The sequence below is a fragment of the Rhizopus microsporus genome (genome assembly GCF_002708625.1).
Source record: "Rhizopus microsporus ATCC 52813 unplaced genomic scaffold scaffold_5, whole genome shotgun sequence".
NCBI classification, from domain to species: Eukaryota; Fungi; Mucoromycota; class Mucoromycetes; order Mucorales; family Rhizopodaceae; genus Rhizopus; species Rhizopus microsporus.
The window spans coordinates 1,088,885-1,109,074 of NW_019671920.1; the positions used below are offsets into that span (position 1 = coordinate 1,088,885).

At 35.7% G+C, this 20,190-nt stretch overlaps 10 protein-coding genes across 10 annotated transcripts; 4 read left to right on the plus strand and 6 right to left on the minus strand.

The window, feature by feature from the left end:
* Positions 1-617: 617 nt before the first annotated feature.
* RHIMIDRAFT_200470 (WD40 repeat-like protein) lies at positions 618-1,962 on the plus strand (the record flags this gene model as incomplete). Its single annotated transcript, XM_023606456.1, has 8 exons — positions 618-737; positions 806-857; positions 915-964; positions 1,021-1,290; positions 1,349-1,426; positions 1,476-1,594; positions 1,640-1,782; positions 1,838-1,962. The coding sequence occupies 8 exons, from the start codon at positions 618-620 to the stop codon at positions 1,960-1,962; spliced, it is 957 nt and encodes a 318-aa protein (XP_023468014.1).
* RHIMIDRAFT_290998 (uncharacterized protein) lies at positions 1,595-2,718 on the minus strand (the record flags this gene model as incomplete). Its single annotated transcript, XM_023613775.1, has 4 exons — positions 1,595-2,104; positions 2,156-2,349; positions 2,406-2,478; positions 2,542-2,718. The coding sequence occupies 4 exons, from the start codon at positions 2,716-2,718 to the stop codon at positions 2,009-2,011; spliced, it is 540 nt and encodes a 179-aa protein (XP_023468015.1). The 3' UTR covers positions 1,595-2,008.
* A 26-nt stretch (positions 2,719-2,744) lies between these two features.
* On the plus strand, positions 2,745-4,105 carry RHIMIDRAFT_278799 (uncharacterized protein). Its single transcript, XM_023612783.1, has 4 exons — positions 2,745-3,146; positions 3,196-3,534; positions 3,598-3,745; positions 3,805-4,105. The coding sequence occupies exons 1-4, from the start codon at positions 2,886-2,888 to the stop codon at positions 3,918-3,920; spliced, it is 864 nt and encodes a 287-aa protein (XP_023468016.1). The 5' UTR covers positions 2,745-2,885; the 3' UTR covers positions 3,921-4,105.
* A 2,545-nt stretch (positions 4,106-6,650) lies between these two features.
* RHIMIDRAFT_225329 (uncharacterized protein) lies at positions 6,651-7,694 on the minus strand (the record flags this gene model as incomplete). The annotated part of the gene is made up of 2 exons (XM_023607526.1): positions 7,573-7,694; positions 6,651-7,522 (listed from the first exon to the last, which is right to left on the minus strand). Exon 2 carries the CDS (start codon positions 7,380-7,382, stop codon positions 6,651-6,653), a length of 732 nt encoding a protein of 243 aa, XP_023468017.1. The 5' UTR covers positions 7,383-7,522; positions 7,573-7,694.
* Positions 7,695-12,279: 4,585 nt separating this feature from the next.
* RHIMIDRAFT_236291 (uncharacterized protein) lies at positions 12,280-12,627 on the minus strand (the record flags this gene model as incomplete). The annotated part of the gene is made up of 1 exon (XM_023608522.1): positions 12,280-12,627. The coding sequence occupies one exon, from the start codon at positions 12,625-12,627 to the stop codon at positions 12,280-12,282; it is 348 nt and encodes a 115-aa protein (XP_023468018.1).
* A 496-nt stretch (positions 12,628-13,123) lies between these two features.
* RHIMIDRAFT_278804 (uncharacterized protein) lies at positions 13,124-13,935 on the minus strand. The gene has a single exon (XM_023612785.1). It carries the CDS (start codon positions 13,827-13,829, stop codon positions 13,518-13,520), a length of 312 nt encoding a protein of 103 aa, XP_023468019.1. The 5' UTR covers positions 13,830-13,935; the 3' UTR covers positions 13,124-13,517.
* Positions 13,936-15,135: 1,200 nt separating this feature from the next.
* RHIMIDRAFT_236293 (cysteine proteinase) lies at positions 15,136-15,966 on the plus strand (the record flags this gene model as incomplete). The annotated part of the gene is made up of 4 exons (XM_023608523.1): positions 15,136-15,189; positions 15,238-15,385; positions 15,437-15,730; positions 15,776-15,966. The coding sequence occupies 4 exons, from the start codon at positions 15,136-15,138 to the stop codon at positions 15,964-15,966; spliced, it is 687 nt and encodes a 228-aa protein (XP_023468020.1).
* Positions 15,967-16,399: 433 nt separating this feature from the next.
* Positions 16,400-17,008, plus strand: RHIMIDRAFT_200299 (NAC-domain-containing protein; the record flags this gene model as incomplete). Its single annotated transcript, XM_023606443.1, has 3 exons — positions 16,400-16,454; positions 16,507-16,674; positions 16,734-17,008. 3 exons carry the CDS (start codon positions 16,400-16,402, stop codon positions 17,006-17,008), a joined length of 498 nt encoding a protein of 165 aa, XP_023468021.1.
* Positions 17,009-17,339: 331 nt separating this feature from the next.
* On the minus strand, positions 17,340-17,654 carry RHIMIDRAFT_236295 (uncharacterized protein; the record flags this gene model as incomplete). The annotated part of the gene is made up of 1 exon (XM_023608524.1): positions 17,340-17,654. One exon carries the CDS (start codon positions 17,652-17,654, stop codon positions 17,340-17,342), a length of 315 nt encoding a protein of 104 aa, XP_023468022.1.
* Positions 17,655-19,128: 1,474 nt separating this feature from the next.
* Positions 19,129-20,172, minus strand: RHIMIDRAFT_236296 (NAD(P)-binding protein; the record flags this gene model as incomplete). Its single annotated transcript, XM_023608525.1, has 6 exons — positions 19,129-19,181; positions 19,233-19,292; positions 19,344-19,532; positions 19,588-19,966; positions 20,028-20,094; positions 20,141-20,172. 6 exons carry the CDS (start codon positions 20,170-20,172, stop codon positions 19,129-19,131), a joined length of 780 nt encoding a protein of 259 aa, XP_023468023.1.
* Between the last annotated feature and the right edge of the window lie 18 nt (positions 20,173-20,190).

Genomic DNA, 20,190 nt, shown 5'->3' on the forward strand with positions numbered 1-20,190 from the left:
AAAAATTACCCTACTCAAGAAGACTGAGACTTGCCCTCAATTCTTCTTCTTTGACCAATCCTTTGGATTTGTAGAATGTTTATATATTTTACTTTCTCCCGTATGTACTTGACCAGAGCGAGTAGGACGGGTTTGAAGTTACATTCGAATCTTAACTACATCAAGAAGACTCACATGAGGCTCAGTCCTGCTTGATCTCTCGGTTGATTTCAAGTTATCTTGAAACAACACCTGCTACACCGCCACAAATTGCGAGCTTCTTACTCGAAAGAACAACATCGGTTGTATATGGAAGGATCCTTTATCTTTTTCATTTATAATAAAGAAGGAAAAGAGGAATTATAGATTCCCTTTTTTTTTAAAAAAAAAAACCCTTTTCGAAAATACATTTTAAGGAAATGCCTACTATACTCACATTAACGCGTTCTTCTGTCTTTATCTTTCTGTACAAAAAGCCAACCAATGGACACACCATTTTTCTGACTTGAGCACCTGTAAACCAGATTTAACACCCGCTTTCTTCCTTTTTACAATTATTTTCAATGGGAGACGATACACAGCAAAAGCAAGAAGAAAAAGAACAAGAACAGTATTATGATCAGATGCAGCAGTATCAAATGTCTTTACAAAATGATAGTCACTCTGTTATTCTCGTCACTGCAGGGTATGACAACACGATTCGCTTTTGGGAGGCTCTAAGTGGTATTTGCTCCAAGACAATCAAACATTCAGATTCAGTAATGTAATCATACTTTAAGAATAAAAGAGAACACAAAAGAAAGAGAGAAAACTAACCGTGTTATAGCAAGTCAACCGTTTATGCATTTCACCAGATAAAGTCATTTTAGCTGCTGCAGGTAACTGTCCTTTCTCTCTCTTTTTCTTTGTTTTGTTTACCCTTTTTATATTTATAGGAAACCATTCTGTTCGATTGTACGATATTGCAAGTAATAATGACAATCCTGTAAGTAAAAAGAAGAAGAAAGAGGGAATGGTACATATTGACGTGATGAAAATCAGTTTGTTGTATTTGGAGAGCATACTGGAAATGTGATCGCAACTGGATTTCATGGAGAAGGTCGTTGGATGTTTACAGCTAGTGAAGATGGCCATCTGAAGATATGGGATACACGATCTGGTAGAACCCCTATCTTAACAAGAAACTTTGATAATGGTTGTCCTATTAATGATGCTGTCATGCATGCCAATCAAGGTGAACTCATCACTTGTGATCAAAACGGAGCAGTCAAGATATGGGACTTGACAGCCCATTCATGCACCCACGAGCTTGTAAGCATAGAATATATATCATATGTGTGTATATGAAGGCTTAATTTATTTTTGTTAGGTTCCAGAGGAAGGCGTTGCCATGCGTTCGGTGACAGTAGCATCAGATGGATCCATTTTGGTTGCTGCCAATAATAAGGTACATTTAATGATATAAAGAATAGACATTATATTTACATAGTGAAAAGGGAACCTGTTTTGTATGGAAATTAAATAGTGGACCTGATGGAAGTGACATTGAACCCATTCATCAGTTTCAGGCTCACAACAACTATATCTTACGGGTGATGCTCAGTCCTGATACAAAGTAAGTCATCTAATATTTAAAAGACAACACTAATAAAAGATAAAGACTATTAGCTACATGTTCAGCCGATAATACAGCCAAGATTTGGAATACGGAAAAGAATTTTGAACTTTATTTAACTTTACAAGGTCATCAAAGATGGGTATGGGATTGTGCCTTTTCAGCTGATTCAGCGTATCTTGTCACAGGTATTATAGATAATGTACATAAAACGAGAATGTATATATATATAACACTCCATAGCTTCATCGGATCACGTTGCCAGGCTATGGGAATTGCAAAATGGAGAGATCATTCGACAGTATAATGGACATCATAAAGCAGCTGTATGTGTTGCACTGAACGATTTATCGGTTGGATATTCTTAACATACATATATTTATAATGAATATATGTATGTATACCTAATTATGATTATTTTGCAAATAAATCCTTTTCAAATGGGAATATAATCGAGCGTATTCCTCGATATGTTTCAAGTAAGATTGGGTCTAGTTTTGGTAATAGATTCTATTTCATAACTCAATACACATCTCCTTATAAACACATGCATATTCTTACCTCGTATACGATAACCATTTTATCCTCATCTTTGACAATGATGGCAATATATGACTTGATCTGCCAAAAGCTTATCCCTTCATGTATTATAATATCCTCAATTTTTAATATGTCAATAAATCGTGTCACTGCTGATCCATCCCAATATACTGTTTTTATTTGTACACCAAGATCCCTTATCGCCATAATGCTTTCTATTCATTGTCGGTTATTATCATCATTGTCGTCGTCATATATTGTTTATACTTACCTCGTCTCACTTGCCTTCGCTTCATTAAAAACCAACCAAGGAATAATAAGCCTGCATGTTTATAGTAAACTGCCTTTTTTATGATAAATATATCAGTCCTCATTCTTTAATGTCTCCCTCTGTCTTCATTCTTTACCCAAATAAGATATGCTGTAGTTATGAGACATATCAGATCGAATATATTAAAAGGTCGATACGACGCATAAACTGTATATTCTCGTGTCTGTTCACCCTTGAGCACACTATAATTTATTGAGCCATCCTTGTGCTTTTCTATGGTTACTGTCTTGGCTGATGATGGATGGGTTTCCATTGAATTTATAAAAAAAAAAAGAGAAAAAAAAGGGAAACGCTTCGTATATACAAGCATATAAAGTAGCAGTCATGAAACATCTGTTGCACAGGTGGAAGGAAAAAACTCACTCTTTCTTCCTTCCTCTCTTCCTTTCCTTTTTGCTGTCAATAATTTTTCTGTGTGTCATGGGTAGAGCAAGAGATTTAGACAACTCTTTGGACGAGATTATAAAGAACAAAAATAAACGTGGAATAAAAAAGGGAACACCCCATATTACACGACAAAATCAAACCAGGCAGTATTCCAATGCCACTCCTCAACAGAGAAATCCAGCTATTCGAAGAATGGATAACAGAGCCATTCAAAAGAGAACCTCACATCCAATTAATAACAGATTAGGAACTAAAGTACCTCCTTCTAAGCCAATGACAACACAAATCAAAGGAGTAAGTAAAATACTTGTAGAATATGCGAAAGTGACTCATGATGTAAAAGCAGAGACCAGTTGGCCCCATCATCACAAAAACTATTAGGCCTACAAACTATACTGAGAATGTTGATAAAAGAAAACCGTCGATTGACCCTTCAACCCTGATCATCACTAAAGCTGTGACTCCGGTTACCAAAAGTAAAGCACCAGCAAGAGCCAAGAGTCCACCAGCACCATACCCACCTCAAAAGCAAAAACAACCAAAGCAAACCCCTCAAACAATACAACAGGAGCCTGCTGTTGTCAGCACAGTGTTTCAGCAAAAATCAATAGATCCTCGAGAACGAACGAGCATCGTCTTACTTTGCAATCTTGATCCCAGAGCAACTGCAGAGGATGTTGGGGTATTGTATATTACAATATTATAGACAGTTTCCTCATCTTTTTTTAAAAAAAAAAAAACGCAGGAAACTTGCAGTATGTTTGGACCCATATTGAGCTGTGATATGCTCTTAGATCCAATGGGAAGGCCTTTACATGAGGCAGAGGTAGAGTTTATGTATCCACAATCCGCTCAGGAATGCGTAGCCAAGCTAGATGGGGAAATTGCAGATGGTAATTATCTATTAAAACAATCTCTACTTCTTTTTTTAAAATATCTATTTATTCATTAGGACGAGTTTTACGTGCTCGGCTGCAATACAGACCAACACCACCTGTCGTTCCACGATATTCCTCAAGAACTGTCGGCGTCTCAGCCAGACTTGGATTCAACAATGGTACACAGTAAGTGTTGCTTTCTTCTTTTTATTGTATTATTGCTAGACTCTTTTATCCAATTAGAGACTACATCCCGTATTTACAACGTCCGTATTAAAGAATAAAATAATAAGTTGGCATCTAATGCAGTGTACAAAGTAAAAGGCATGTTCTTGTTCATCATTCAAGATGTTATATTTTTATGCTGAATGGATCTATTAAGAGTCTCTATACAAGAAGACTTTGTAAGATAGTTGATTAAACTGAATGATTCTTTATTTCGATAAAATAGTAAACTGCTGACATGACCTAATAGCACAGTGCGGGCACAATTAATACACGATTGAACATTTTTGTATATCGATACTTGGTTTTCCAGATATTTCGAAACTCGGCATATCTTCATATTATATGTCTCAATTGCCTTGTTTCTTACATCTTCTTTGGTAACAGCAGCAAATAACGCTTTTTAGAATGGATGATTAGTTAAGGAACTGATAGTTACACCACGAGGTCCAAAATAGCTTGAATGTATTCTTTGTAAATGACCCTTATTGAAAAGACTTTCAAAAATTTTTTCAAAAGAAACATTGATTAACAGAGTGCTATCAGACGGTGAGGAGAAGGTGATCGATGTTGTTTTGAATAAGAAAGGCTGTTCGGTACAATTTCTTGTAAAAGTATGCAATATAGTCGAAATAATAACCAAAGAAGAAAAATACAGATGGTGTTGATAAGTCTTTATAAAGGCGAGAGGATTATTACGAACAGCGTCTTTTTATATGCAAACAGGAGTGTTACCTGAATCAACCACGACGCGCTATATGAACATGTTTTGTGGCTAGTCTCTTGGTATTATCCATTCTGATAGATTTATAGTAATAAGGTTAAGTATATATGGGGTAAATACGACAAAGTGGATTTGTTTTGCCTTCTAGAACGACTTTCTTTCTTTCTCTCATGAAGCATGCTCGCATTTCATCACTTTCTTGCTTTTCTTTAAACTTTCTACTTTTCCTGAAAGCTCTTTAACCCTGACTTTAGCACCAGTTACGATTCTTCTGGATAATCTTGAGCGAGATATTTCTGTCTGGAAAAGGGACAGTTATTTTCAAGTTGCTCCAAAAAGGCATTTATCAGATATTGATCTCTATCTTGTGTTATACAGGTAGGTTTAGGTGCTGAGTCAAGCCCTTCTTCCAAGTTTCCATTTGACTGGGAGCTTTTCAACAGAGAGGAATATGCTGTTTATTTCTTGTCGGTACTTCTTTTGAAGAAACTTTGGACAACCTTTTATTTAAAAAAATTGGAAAGAAGAAGAAAAGCTTCGTAGATATCCTTTGTAGAACACTTTTTATATTCTCATTATTACTACGGGAAATTTTATTTGAAATTCTACAGCCAAAACTTTATATAGTAGTACATCACCTGTACTTGTCATCGATTCTGGTGGTTTTATTCAAAAAAGCTTTTAAATATGAATGATACTACTGCTCTTGTTTGCTTATGAATGCAATTTAATCCCTAAAGCTCTCATTTTACTTTATAAATTCTTTTGTAAAGAAAGAAAAATCGCACTTAGAGCTTTTGTAAGATTGCCCTTAAACTTGTGTTACACTAATTTTACCGCGTAACTATCATTTCTGTACAAACCGATCTTTCTTTAACCTGTTCTACAAGGCAAATTTACTTCTGAGGCAATAGGACTTCTGATGCGTAGAAACACGAGATTGCCACCTCAAAAATACGTATAAGCTGATTTCTTCTTTCTATCCAGTGTAACGAATGTAACTATCTCCTTCATTTGCAAATTTAACCTGAATGACATTATCGTATATTAATACCGTATGCTCCTTTGTGTGAATGTTGCGGTAAAGAATGCCGATAGTAATAGTCTGCAAGTTGATATGCTTTGTGAATCATCCAGAATCTTTAGATGACAGAGATAAGCTAAAGAATACTGTGCTTGCTATAAAAGTCCGTCTTTTTGTACCTGTGGATAATGTTGATTTGATCAGGTGTATGTTTTCATTGTATTCCAAGCTTAAGCTTTCAGTGAAATGGATTTCTGAGATCACAAGGCTTTGATTTCAAGATGATCTACCCTGGTAACTATGTGATGACAAGAGATTCCACTGATAATGACAAACACCTGCCTTTCCTCTATCTTTTTTTTTTCTTTTATCGCTACTCTCTCTTTTAGATGTTAACATATTTGACCTTTTTTTTTTATCAAAATAGAATGATGATCTATTAAGCTTTTGCCATCATATTTCAAGAATATCGAGTTTACGGAATGTCTTTTTATGGTATTACCATGGCGATGTGTTGCACTTGATTAAAAATAGTAGTAGTCTTTTTGTGCAAGGTCTTACGTAAGCCCGTCTAAGTACATTTTGTATCACAGCTTGATCAATGCTGAACACGACTTTTTCTTACAATGAAATACAATTTAAAATCGCGGTTAAATCTGAGCCGAATCATTTACCCAATCAGAAAGAATACACATCATTTTAGATCTATTCCAACACGTTCATTTACACAAATTAATAAATTTGAATAAATCAAATCTGTTTGTGAAATGCACCAAGAAATAGAGAAGAGAATACGGCAACAACTAAAAAGGGCTTTGTTTATTATTATAATTACTATGATTATTATTAGTAGTAATAGTAGAAGTAGTAGTAGAAGCAATGATTGAACATATTTACACAAAACATAAGCATATAAAATATAAAATAAATAAAAACTATACATAAAACTATGGTTGTTCTGTGTTGTACTTAATGATTATCTTTTTGAGAGCAAATGGCAAGACATGCCATTGAAATACTTTGATATCCTTTTCTATATTCCTTGGTTTAGGATTACTAAATGCCATGATCAGTCTAAAGAACTCTTGTGATTCTGGTTTGGTTTTGCTAACAGTAGTAGGGCCGAATCCTTCAAGATTACGTCGAATGCAATTCTTGTAGTCTACGCTAAATGGTCTACCCACTAGAAACTCTGCTAGGTTGATACAATCAACAGACGTGATCCAGTAACTGCCTTCATCTGGCCATCGAATACAAGAAACAATGATGGCATCTTTCTTACTGATTTGATTTTGAGAAACTGGCTCGAAATCACAAACAATTCCTGTGTGCTCAGTGGCTCTTGTGAACATAACCAAGCGACGATGGTTGCTAAACTCTTCTGGTGTCCAATCTTCCTCCATCGTCTTTATACAACCATTAATTCGAAAATTGAAACCAATAGGATTGTCTGGATAAGGATTGTAATCATTCAAGGCTACCGAATGAAAATCGATAGGTGTTCGTCCATATCCACGAAAGTTACGTGGCATACGTCGAATATGTGATCTTGGTGAAGTAAATCGATCAGGTTGTGCAGGAAACATGGACTGCAGGTTGAATGATGAAAAGTCATAGTTCAAAGGAGCTTGATTAGGCATAGGACTATTATAGTTTGTATCATTGCCGTATGGAAGCATGTTTTGAAAGTCGTTGCTTGTATTTGTTAAAGATATATGGTTTCCTGGGTTATGGCTTATAGGACTATGCTGTTGTTGTTGAGATGTAATTGCATGGACGCTTGATGATGTTGTTGTCGGTGTTGAATAAGGAATGTATTCTATAGACTATAGTAAGTATCAAGTTTAATAAGTAGTAATTATTTATTACTATTAGCGCTATTATTGATGCCATTACTAGGAATAAAGAAATGAGGGTCGTTGGGAACTCGCTGGTTTGTGAAATCGAGTGGAAAGAATGGCGAGAACTGTTGCTGTTGTTGTCCTGGGAATGTGGTGCCTATATAAAAAAGTCAATATCAATTCATTTGTGGTTCAATAAAAGTGAGAATGAGAATGAGAATGTTACCTCTTCCAGAAGATGGAAAGGACGAAGTCAAGAAATCATTGGGCTGCTGAGAGATAAAGAGCGTTTGCATACCTTGACTAGCTAAAGACATGGTACTATTAGGCAAAGGGTTGCTGTCTGATGTTTCGTGATTAACATTATTTCGAGTCTCGTAGGTAAAAGAGCCAATTACATAGCCACAGACGGGGTTGTATGGATTGTTTTTGTCCATAAAAACAAGTCTAATCTGAACCGTATGTGTATTTGAAGCTACTTCTTCAAATGAAGGAACTTTGGTGACTAAGGATACCTTTCCCTGTGTATTCTGTCGCTGAGTCTCAACAATGTATTGATTGAAGGCAATTTTAACAGGAACAGGTATGTATGTATGAACAATGACGGTAAGAGTTTGTCCTTCTACTCCGGATGGTGGGAAAATTGAATAGAGATGAGGGTCAGCATTAGGAAGTGCTATGTCTTGATTGACATTGCACTGAACTACAGGCATCCGGGGACGTACTTGCTGTCCAGACACTAAAGAAAGAGCAAATGCTATAGAGAAACAAACATTAGTAAGATGATTAAACAAATGCTAATCACTTTACTATTTGAATTGTCGATCGTATTTGAATCAATTGGCATGTCAGTTTGATAGAAACAGTAAGTAACAGATCAGAAAAATAACAATTATGACCGAAACAAAAAATAAAATAAAAACTTAATTTTCTTGGTCTATTTATACACAAGCGGGGATCTACAATAGAAAAAAGTGTTCTATATGTTTATGCCGCATGTTTGCTAGGGATTTCTTGGGTTAAAATGAGCCACATGATTCTGAGTTTTTTCGGCTGTCGTCAAATGTAACAGCATTCATATACTCTTATTGGATGGGATACTCTACTTCCACTACGAACACATACATTGACAGATTACACTACAAGCATAGTCCTTTTTCTTCATTAAGCAAGTCTTAAAGAAAACAAAAGGCAGAAAGGATCAAGCCTTTAGGGTTTCTTTTGATGTTTCTCTCTTTTTTCATATACACCTCTGCAAGATGATACCATTCACTCATTTTAATAGCTGCTATTAGCAGAAAGACTGGAACCCTAGATTGATTTGTTCCATTTTTGTCTCTCTTTCTCACTTTTTTTCCATTCTACCTTTTCCATTTTATAATTCTTGGTACGCTAATTTAATAGTTACAAATTCACCTTTCCTATTTTGCAAATGACAAAGTTCATTCTACCAATGGCATGTTTTCCTGTACTGTCAAAAAGGGAATAGAATAATGTTGAACAAATATTTTGAATGTCAACATATCCGCGGGAAGCCAAGACAAGGTAAGAAGGCGACAGTAATTGATCAATTGCTTTGCAACGCCACGGCATCTGTGCCACACATGAAGGCATGGATCGTTTTAATTAACATTTTGCATTTTGTGCTTATGTAGTGCTTACTGAACTGGGGACGAGTGGTCCTTGTATGTTACATTTTTTTCCATTGAAAGTATATATAGACTATGAGTGCGTATGCTCAAGTGCACAAATGTGTAGACGTATAGCCGTATGTGCTTATTAAGAAAGGGTGATTATTCATGTATGAGAAAATAGATGGACGTGTCTGAATGATATGTAAATTCATAACACATCCACTCTTGGTTGCCAGTGAGGACATATTCCCACTTTTACCAATCTAATATTATGGGCAAATCAAAAAAGACCAAAGGAGCACGAGTTAAACTCATTACCATAAAAGGCATTTATTGTACGAAAAAGGCTTGCATTGTACAACCGCATTTCTATTAACAATGAAAGGATACAATAACTGTTGCCATGATTACTTGATAGCCATGCCAACCTGATAGGTATGACATTGGTACGGATGTTTGTTTAATAATTTTGGTATATTTCGCGTCTGTAAGCAAATGACGCAAGTCGAACACTTCATGCTGATGAATGCACAGCATTGACTTGCCTTTTCTCCTTTTTATTTTATCTATTAATAATCATCATATCCAGATCTTTCTTTTATTAATTCAAGCGTCTTAAAATGGAAACCCACATCATCTACACTGTGTGAAACTTGTTTTATGTCCAAGCTTGTCATTCAGGGTCCTTTTTTAATCTTCTGTAACACAGCATTGCTGGCATTTCTTTCATTTATTTCTCCAAGTCCGCTGTTACGCCAACGGTAGCAGTGGTATAGCATGCTTATTGATGCTAAAGGATAGTGAGCCTGTCTAGTAGCTTAGAAGGCAGTATGTTGAAAGAAATCTAGAATAAAATATTCATTGGAGTATATGCCATGATCTTTTCTAAAAAAAAAAGTCAAGCACTCTGTTGATTTAAGCCTTTGAGAAATGATGAGTAAGATCAATAGACGAAATTTAGTGGTCTTTGTTAAATGAAACATGGAAGCAATTGAATGTTTAGCGATAGTTACACCGACTTTATTTGCATAAAGTATTAAAACTAATGATAAAGAAGCCAAGATCTCCAAATGGCGTATTTATCGCCTGATTTTAATAATATTCTTAAATAGGGGGCTTATCACTTTTATGAATACTAGATATAGTTATGGTTGTAGTCCCTGCACTTAGGAAGGCATGGCAAAGGCAAAAATCAATAATTTACAGAAATTAAGTAAAACCAATCATTTTGTGTAAACACAAAGAATACCTCTGGAGATATCCACCAGGGTGCCTTGAACGGCAAATAAGCCTCCCGTTAAACATTTAAGTTTCTTGATTTGAGGTATATACGAAAGGTGATCACTTGGTCCTTTTCCTAGAAGAAAAGCTTATCAATGCATATTTTCTCTTTCTTAATGAGGTATTTCTGAGGGAAATCTCTAGATGACGATAATTCGTGGCATTAAACACTGTACTAACGATACCCATAAAGAGATTTGGTCCTTCTTTTGAGCTAACAAGCGCTAATTATCAGGACATGATACCACTATTGCTATTTAATAAAAAAAACCTCCTCCAGTCTAAATGGATCCTGGTAGCTGTACGTTGTCTACGCGCATATACTCTCGATATTAATTAAGTTTGTTACACTCATCTTGTTACTCGACAGCTTTATCGGGAATATTTCAAAGTCTGTGTGCATCAGATGGCGATTTAACCAAATTAGTATATAAAACCGGCTTCAGCAACCCAATGATTACCTTACATACTTTCCCGCACGGATAAATAGGCGCTTATATATCTTCCAGCGGATAATCTTCCTACGGTCAAAACGCTAGAGATCATTACTTTGTCTTAATCAAATGATGGAGCATACCTATTGTTGATCGTCATGAACGGACGCCGGAAAATTTAAAACCAATATAGGCGTGTAACTACACTGGTGTCGGCATTTCCTCTCTGTATTAATTCAGTTGCTTGAAGCCTGAACATGAAGAGATATTTGAATTTGCTTAAGCATACGATAGCAAGAATACTCTAAGCATGCCTTAGAGTTTGCTCTCACTCCTTCAAAAGATAACACGTAGCTTCGGTGGTTGGTAAAGTTGGCTTTGATCCTATCCACAAGAACAAAAAGTCATTCAATAATACTCTCACCACTATTTTCCTTTTATGATTATTCAACACTTTCAATGTAAAGCTAAAAGACCATTCTTGATGAATACATATTAGCCTTCATCCATCACACCTATGCAAGCATTTACTGTTTGGACTCCCCATATTCAACATCATATAAGAGAAAAAGGTCGTTTATTTAAAGAGGGAAATTTGATGGTGTAAGCTGAAAACAGTGTGGTATTTGTGAACAATGAAAAGTATTTAAAAGAATGGATGTATATGTGTACACAATCTCATTCTTAAATGAATCAAGCTGTTGTAATTAACAACATGTTATCTAGGGAAAAGGTAAAAAAGGGTGGTCTTTTAAGGAAGACCAAGCCAGCTTATCATTGTAAAAGAAGAAGAAGCTATTCTCACAAAAGTAGTTTCAGTTGTAGAAGTACATCATGTGTTTTCCTACATTCTACACAAAAGCGAACAATTCTACTATTCAATCTGGTTGCGTAGTATTTCCAACAGCCATGAAAAAGCCCCTTCACTTTTAGCACAGCTCCAGTTTCTTAGCACCGTTCCATGTAACACAAGGTTGGCTGATGAAGGTACTATTTTATGACGTTTTTTAGTGCTTTATAGAATTGATAAGAGCATGAATCTAGCGTTGAGGTCATTATTACACATCCAACGAGAATAATTAAGCATTATTATGAATTAATCATTGTTAAAGATCTACATTACCATGGAGTGTTTTTATTCCTGCACCCAAGTGGGAAAAAAAAAGTCGGGAGATAAACTATGCCAAGAGTGTCCCCTTTATCTTTGATAATGAAATATACTCATAAGCCCATAAGCCCAATTTCATTTTATTAATTTCGAATTACAAAAAAAGATGAAGATATATATTTACATTAGATTAATAATAAAGATAATAATGAAATAACACATAAAAAAGAAAAAGAGATGATTCTATATATACACGAGTGTTGACTCCTTTTCTTGCATTAAACGGCACAACGTGGTGTCAGGCTTAATCGAACAGTGCGTTGAGGCTGGTCAAATATTAATATTTCCAATTCTTTAGCTTTGGGTGAATGCTCGGGTTCTAGAGAGTAATCTATCGATCCAGACGATGAATGAGTTGAAGAGGAAGCAGAGGAGCCTCGACGTTTCCATAGGAACGATAAAGAGTGAGCAGAGACGACCTGATGGCGTCGATGATGATGGTTATCTTCAATACTCGGTCTATTTTGCTCTTGGCTGGACATTCTACGTGCCTGACTATAAGTTGCAGTTGTATTCAAGAATACTTTTTCGTCGTCGCTCAAGTATGGGATGTGGCAATCAGTCATCATTAATTGTGTGTAGTGCAATTTTATATAAAAAAAAAAAAGAAAAGAAGAAGAGAAAAAGGATCACTGTTTATATTTACTCCAAACGGGGGGCAAATAACAATCTTTAGTGGGCGCGTGGATGATTTTAAGGTTTAAGTTTATTTGCTATAGCAACCAAAGCAGAAGGTCAAGATGACGAAAATAGCTGTAAATTATAATCAACTTCTTCTTTTTTTTTTTGGCTCCTTTTTTTTTTTCTTGTTCAACTTTCCCCCTTTCTTTTATGTAAATCATGGTTAGAAACACCCCTTTTTGGATGTAAATCATCACTTTTTACACACATTACGTCTTTTTAAGCGATAGTCGTTAAACAATAGATAAACCAAAAAAAGAAATTCTTTGCTGTTGCCCAATGCACTCGCACCGCAAAAGTTACATCACCTTAGAGACCCTTTCCCCCTTCTGATGAGCCAATCAAAAGAAGAGGGATCGTGTGGACGTTAAAGTGGCATTCCCACCCTTTTTCCCTTTTACTCTTTTTCTCCCTTATGCATCTTTTCCTCAACCTGATTGGTTTTGTTTCCCGCGCAACTAATGTCCTGCAAGGGGTCTAGAAGGAAATAAAGAGGAGATCATCATATTATTATTTTAATTTATGCAAGGCACACTGCAGTGCAGCATACTTCTAATTTATTAAAAGTAATATATACTTGTTATATTTAATAACGTGCGCACTGACAATTGTTATAACAATAAGTGCCAGCGCCTAAATATCATGGTTAGTACACTTGTGGTTATGATAATGTTGTCTATTTACCGTATCTGTAAACACAGTCTGAGTTATATCGACTATGATCAATATAAACCGATTAAAATTTCATGCAGGGTTATACTAATGTTTTTGCTTTTTACCAATTACAACCATGATAACTACTACTTGTTAAACCTGCAGCCAGTCCGACTACTAGCCCAATAATGATGCAGCAGCAGATTGCTGAACATAGCCGCCTCATTATCCCAAGTCGTCTATTCTCTGGAGGCGCATAAAATTGAACCACTCTCTGTCCAATTGCTGGTCCATGCTGTGGCGGTGGTTGTGTAGGAGGCGCATATTGCGTGCTCTCGGGAGGAGGGCCAGGAGGTGGTTGGTAGTATGTTTTTCCAGGCGCTGATTGTTGGTAAGCTGGTGGTGGAGGTTGTGTACTTGAATTAGTTTCCATCGTTTTTACGGTAGACGAAAGAAATGCGCAATTATGAAAAATGATACATTTGTTTTGAAATTTATACATAATGCCCTTGCTGTATTGTTTGACACATTTTCCCTGCAATCTCTCTTTTTTTTCCCTTTCCTTTCTCATAATACCTAACGACAGCTCTTGTAAGCGCATTTAGATCAGATACTTTGCGTATCTCTACAGTTATATAGAGTAGAATCCATACAATGAATAATAAATTATGATTTCATTATGAGCAGAGTGGTTTAAATGAATTTCCTTATTTGGAATCAATCACTTCATGGCGTAATAACCACGAAGCCCTTCCTATTGTTTTAGTCTCAACAAGCCATAAGGAGTAAATAGGATATTTGATCTGATCAAAAACAGTCCTATCTTCATTTAATGTAAAGTTCACAAGTGATGTTTTTGTTTGGGTCAGAGCAGGCATTTTTATTTTATCAGATCACAACATCAGGGATAGATGGTATCATGAGGACCCTGCTTCATCACCTACAACAAATTGCTCATCGTGATCTAAAGATGAATACGCCCAAATGGATTACTATTTGTGCCCTATTGTGAAAGTTGTTCTCAGAGAGTACATGTGTTCCTATTGGAACGATATCTGCCTTGAATAACTTTGCAAGCTGAGGTCGAAAGAATGCCTGATAATTTTTTTTTATATTTATAGCATGGCTGCAAACATTGGAATACATCCTATGTGAAATCATTAAACCAAATGAAAACCAATATTGCTGTTTACTGTTTTGTATTAGCTATCCTGACTCTTATTTTGCAATTGAAATCACTCTACAGTGAAGGTTTGATCCTGAGCACGGGAATGACTGTCAATTTCAATGGGAACGCAGTAATAAAAAAATTTTTGAAGCCGAAAAACATTAAATAGCACAAGGAATCTTTGCTTTCTTCTTTTTTTTTTTTAATTATCCCCCAAAAAAATGGTAAGTTTTTATTTTCAAAAGGAAGGTGATGTTATTTGTTATGAAAGGATGACACAGGCATTTGACTTTAGCGTTGCGCTGACGAAAATCACTAAGCTACCTACTTATTTCTCTGAACATAACAAATACATCCTATATATTTTGTATTTGAATCACTTTACTCATTTCTCTTTGATAGGTTTCTTAGGCTATTTTTTTGTTATAAATAAATAAAGTATTTTTTTTTAAAAAAAAACACGTTGTCTTTGTAAAGTGTTGGGTTAAGCCACAATGTTTAAAAGGGTATTAAATTGACAGGTCGATCCTTTTTATTACTATTTATTTGAATTTTTTCTTCGTTTTTCTTAATGGAAGAGGATAAATTAATTCTAAGCTACCACGATGTGGTCATTCGACAGACTGTAAGCTCTGTTTATATGTCATAACAAATACATATTAAATAATAAAAGGATTTGAAAACATTGGAACCTGGACAATGGCTAAATGATACTATGATTTCGTTTCATATGGAATTTCTCGAGAGAACGTTTGTTCCCAAGGAAGCCAATTACTTATTTTTACGGCCAGGTATGGTACAATTGATCACATTTATTGAAGGTAAAGCAAATAGAAAGAAAAAGAGAATCATACATTGACTTTATACACAAGGTGATGTCACTCAGCTTGAAGCTGTATTACCTCCCAGCATGGAAAAATACGAAGCTGTGTTTATGCCTGTCAACGATGGACAACCTTCGGCTGCTTATAGTGGAACTCATTGGTCACTGATGGTCTTTATTCGTACCACAAATTCATTCTACTATTATGACACATTAAGATTTAATAATTTACGCGATGCAGAGTTGACTTGTAAACGCATTCAACCACTGTTGAAACTCGATAAACCTGCACAATTTATACCTTCTAGTGCTCCACAGCAAGATAATGGATCAGATTGTGGATGTAAGTTTGTAAAAGTTGTCATTGAAATGGCTCACCTCTTTTTAGTGTATGTAATTGCCATGATTGATTACATTTTAGAACGATTACTGAAAAGTCGAGGAAAAGAAGATATAGCTTATAACAAAATAATGATCATAAAGCCTAAATACCTTTCCACACCAAAACAAATCCGTGATAATATCAATGGTATGATCAAACGACTTCAACAGCGTCAGTTAAACAAGAGTCATAAATAAAAACTCAAGGCCAATCAAAATGGTTAGATTCTGTAAATTTTTTTTTTTCTGCTGCTGGCTCTTGAATCTACTTGAAATTTTTTTTCTTTTCCCCCCTTCTCTCTTTTCTTTATTAAAAATAGGTAGCGTATTCAAACTGTTTAATAGAGCAAACACATATATATTTGCAGCTCGGCATTATATTGTAGAAAAAAAAAATAAAAACATTCAGCATACAATGATGACATGAGCGAGTGAGAGAGTGTGAGAGATGAAGAAAAAGAACGAAATAAGCCACAATTTTGGCAACCCTTCTTTCTCACCTTTGCTCTCTCTCTCTTTTTTTTTACCATGACGATGCTAGAATGAACTCATTTATATATTTTTTTTTTCTACATTTCCCTTTTACGCTCTTTTCTTGTACATCAATACTCATCATTTCTCTTAGCTCAACATGAACGCTGATAAACTCGCCAAGCTTCAAAACCAAGTCCGTATTGGTGGCAAGGGTAAAATAGCAAATAAACGCGTATAAAACGAATATATACTAATGCATAATAGGTACTCCCCGTCGTAAGGTCAAGAAGACCAGCGGTAAGACCTCTTCCGGTGATGACCGTAAGCTCTCTGCTGCCCTTCAAAGCTTGAAGGTTCAACCCATTGCTGGTGTTGAAGAAGTCAACATGTTCAAGGATGATGGCAAGGTTATCCACTTCAATAACCCTCGTGGTAAGTTTATTGATTACAAAAAAAGGGAAAGGGGATATTGATCATTATCTTTATACTAGTCCAAGCTGCTCCTAACGCCAACACCTTCGCCATCCACGGCCGCTCTGTTGAAAAGGAAATGGCTGAACTTCTTCCTTCCATCTTGAGACAATTGGGCCCTGACTCCATGGCTGCCCTTAAGCAACTCGCCGAATCTTTCAAGCAAGCCCAAGGTGGTGAAGCCGCTGGTGCTGATGATGATGAAATCCCCGATTTGGTTGAAAGCTTCGACAAGGTTGATGTTGAAGAAAAGAAGGAAGAGAACGAAGAAAAGAAGGAAGAAGCCTCTGCTTAAACTTTTTGAACAAGAATAAAAAAAGTGTATATCAATAAAAAGTATAGCTTGTCTGTTAAATTAAAACTACTTTTTTATTCTAAAAATGACTTTTTTTCGGGAAAGCATAAATAAATATATATATATATAGTACACAAGTTGAATTGATGGAAGCCTTTTCAGATACAGGCGCATTTTAGGATTATTTTTTTGAGGCATTTTTTTTTCTCGCAAAGTGAAAAGGCGATAATGTAAGCGTTGAATGCTTGGACTCTTGCTTTGTTAATCTAGGGTGTCTTTAGTTTGTGATCAATAATATTGCAATCTGGTTGAAGAGAACGAATGTGTGTTGTTATGTATCATCGGCATATAAACTTGACTCAGAAGGAGAGCCAGGAGTGAACTTGTAAGGAAAGTGTTGATGCTGTTGATTAAAGCTTCCATTGGTAGTAGAGCGACGACGGTGATCGTGAATTGAATATAAGAAAGGTGTTAATTCTGGAGAAGCAGGAGGAGTGACGAGAGAGGTATTTGAGGTATTAAACAGATCATTTGAAGGCTTGTTTTTATAATTGCTGGCAATGTCTTGAAAGCGACATGATTCAGAGCAATACAGACTATTGTCGACACAGTGACGATCGCAGATGATACACCAAGAAAGATCCATTGTTAGCAATAAAGAACACAAATATTATAATGATAATAATAAAGAAGGGGAAATACAGAAAAAGACGGCTCCTTTTTATAGTTCGCAATTTAGAGTAAATGTTAGTCATACTGAAATAGAACGTTTTAAACCCAGCAAAAATGAGTAATATGTATGCAAATATGGTCTTAGATCTCGCCTTGCAGGCTATCGGGGCATTTTCATTGGCTAATCATAAGTTGTTCGTCATTTTGAAAACAAGAGTCATCACTGAATCATATTCTTGCTTAATGATAGAATGCAACTAAGGATTATTTTTAATGTAGCGGAATTGTAAAAAAGATCACCTTACTCATTGTTTTTGTAATTTGTTAAAAATAGCATGATGTTTTGCCTATCGGATCATTTCGTGTAGAGGTGTAGTCATAAGGAAATGGGGCAATGGAACGGGGAAAGATGTTGTAAAACTTTATTTTTTTAATACTTTATAAAAACATGAATATGTAGTAACCATAGTAGCCGGAAATTAATATGTTACCATCGGAAAACATACATGATTTCTTATCAGATCTTTTTTAGTACACTTTCACCCCCAGTGAAAACCAAAAAAAGAAGATCTGATAATTTTTTTTTCCACGGGCTGAGGGCACATGCAATAAATATTTACAGAAATATTAGAAACACGGGCCCTGTTATTAAATTTCTTGGCTTCTTTTTAGTGGAAATAAATATCGCGTATTATCCCCGCGTGTAAACTTTGTTAAAAAAGAGTATCAGATGTTTACCTACATGCAGTCATCTTTTTTTTTCTTTTTTATATACATAGCTTGCATCTACACAAAGTGCTAAATGGTTGTGAACAGTTTACTACCCTTTCTAGTTTGTGGAAATGCATGATGTGGCTGTATTCAAAAGTAAGATTACAAGTAAATTCTCAATATAAGGTTGGATATTTTATAGTATATTTATGCCACAACTGTCAAAATGGATGGAAAAACTGGCCTAGTCATGAATTTTAACAGAGTGTTTGTTAATCAGCCTTTCTAGAGAGAAATGTTTGTTATCTTGTTTCCTGTTGCTTAATAATCTATTGGTTTGGGACATGCTCAGTATAAGCACTCCAATTTGCCGAATTTAAGCACGGCAAAGTATTATATCCAATCATTGTTCCTTTTAATCAGCCGTGAGTCTATTCTCCTTTGTAGTCTTGTGTATAATGCCGGTTTACGTTTTACAGGCAGTGTCGCTATTAAAGAGCTATGTAACTACTCTGTGCTATTGACGTAAGATATAAAGTAACCATGTATGCCGGCAAGAAATTCATATGTTATAATCGTACAACCCCACACCAACTAACATTATTAATTTCCCCGAATGTCCCACGCATTGGGATGATTTTTTTTCTTCATTAAAAAAGATCTGATAAGAGATTATCATCAAGGAAATGATTGACGCATCTCGGGGAAGACGGGTAAAATAAAACTAATTTATTAAGTTATTCCGGGCGGCGATAAACAGTCTTTGAATCGGCTTGATTGACAGGAAACACTAGAGAAATTCTCAATATTCTGCTCTTATTCTCTTGTTTTTGTAACTTACCAAGCATATCTTGAATGTTAACATGAGGAGGTCTATTAGCAGTGAAAACAATCAACTCAGCTTTAAAAAAAAAGTGTTAGTCTGGTATTTATAGAAAGTTACTTGCATTACCAATATCTTCAGCAACAAGTGGTTGGAGTCCCTTGTAAACATTATCGGCCTTATCCTTGTCTCCGCGGAAACGAACAGTAGAGAATTCAGTGTTGACCATACCAGGACAGATTTGACTGACACGAATTGGTGTATCCACAAGCTCAATGGCCAAAGCCTTAGTGATCGCATCAACTGCAAACTTTGTAGCTATCAGGGATGTATCAGAATCTCCATTTGCTTTTTGTGTAGTCATCTCGCTTACCGCAGTAGATACTGCCACCATAATAAGCCTGCTTTCCTGCAATGGAGCCAAGATTGATCACGTGGCCAGTTCCCCGCTTCTTCATGCTAGGCACAATAGCCTTTGTCAAAAAGACCAAACCTTTGATGTTGGTCTGTATCATTTGATCAAACACTTCTTCTTCAATATCTACTAAAGGATCAAGACCAATGACCATACCAGCATTGTTCAGCAACACATCGACATCCTTGACAGGTTCCGGTAGTTCGGCAACAACTTGGTCAATCTGCTTCTTGTCACGAACGTCCAATTGAACAGTGTGAATATAAATGTTGGGATGAGCAGCCTTTATTTCTTCTTTGATCTTTTCAAGCTTCTCGAGTCTTCTGGCTGTCAATACCTTTTATATATATATATATAATGAGCTCCTCTTTTGTTATTTTTTTACATGTGCTCATTACCAAATTACAACCCTCATCAGCAAATTGACGTGCAGTCGCTTCACCAATACCAGCAGAGGCGCCGGTGCTATGATGTGTTTAGATAGAATAGTATTTAGAGATATTTTACTTACATAAATACAGTCTTTCCTTCAAGTCGTCTCATTTATTTAATTACGTGTGT

Excerpts from the sequence above, each read along its gene's own strand:
- RHIMIDRAFT_278799 (XM_023612783.1), top strand. The coding sequence starts at position 2,886 with ATGGGTAGAGCAAGAGATTTAGACAACTCTTTGGACGAGATTATAAAG. Across the intron at positions 3,147-3,195 it reads TGACAACACAAATCAAAGGA|CAGAGACCAGTTGGCCCCAT; the intron begins GTAAGTAAAATA and ends ATGATGTAAAAG. Across the intron at positions 3,535-3,597 it reads CAACTGCAGAGGATGTTGGG|GAAACTTGCAGTATGTTTGG; the intron begins GTATTGTATATT and ends AAAAAAACGCAG.
- RHIMIDRAFT_278804 (XM_023612785.1), bottom strand. The coding sequence starts at position 13,829 with ATGGAAACTAATTCAAGTACACAACCTCCACCACCAGCTTACCAACAA.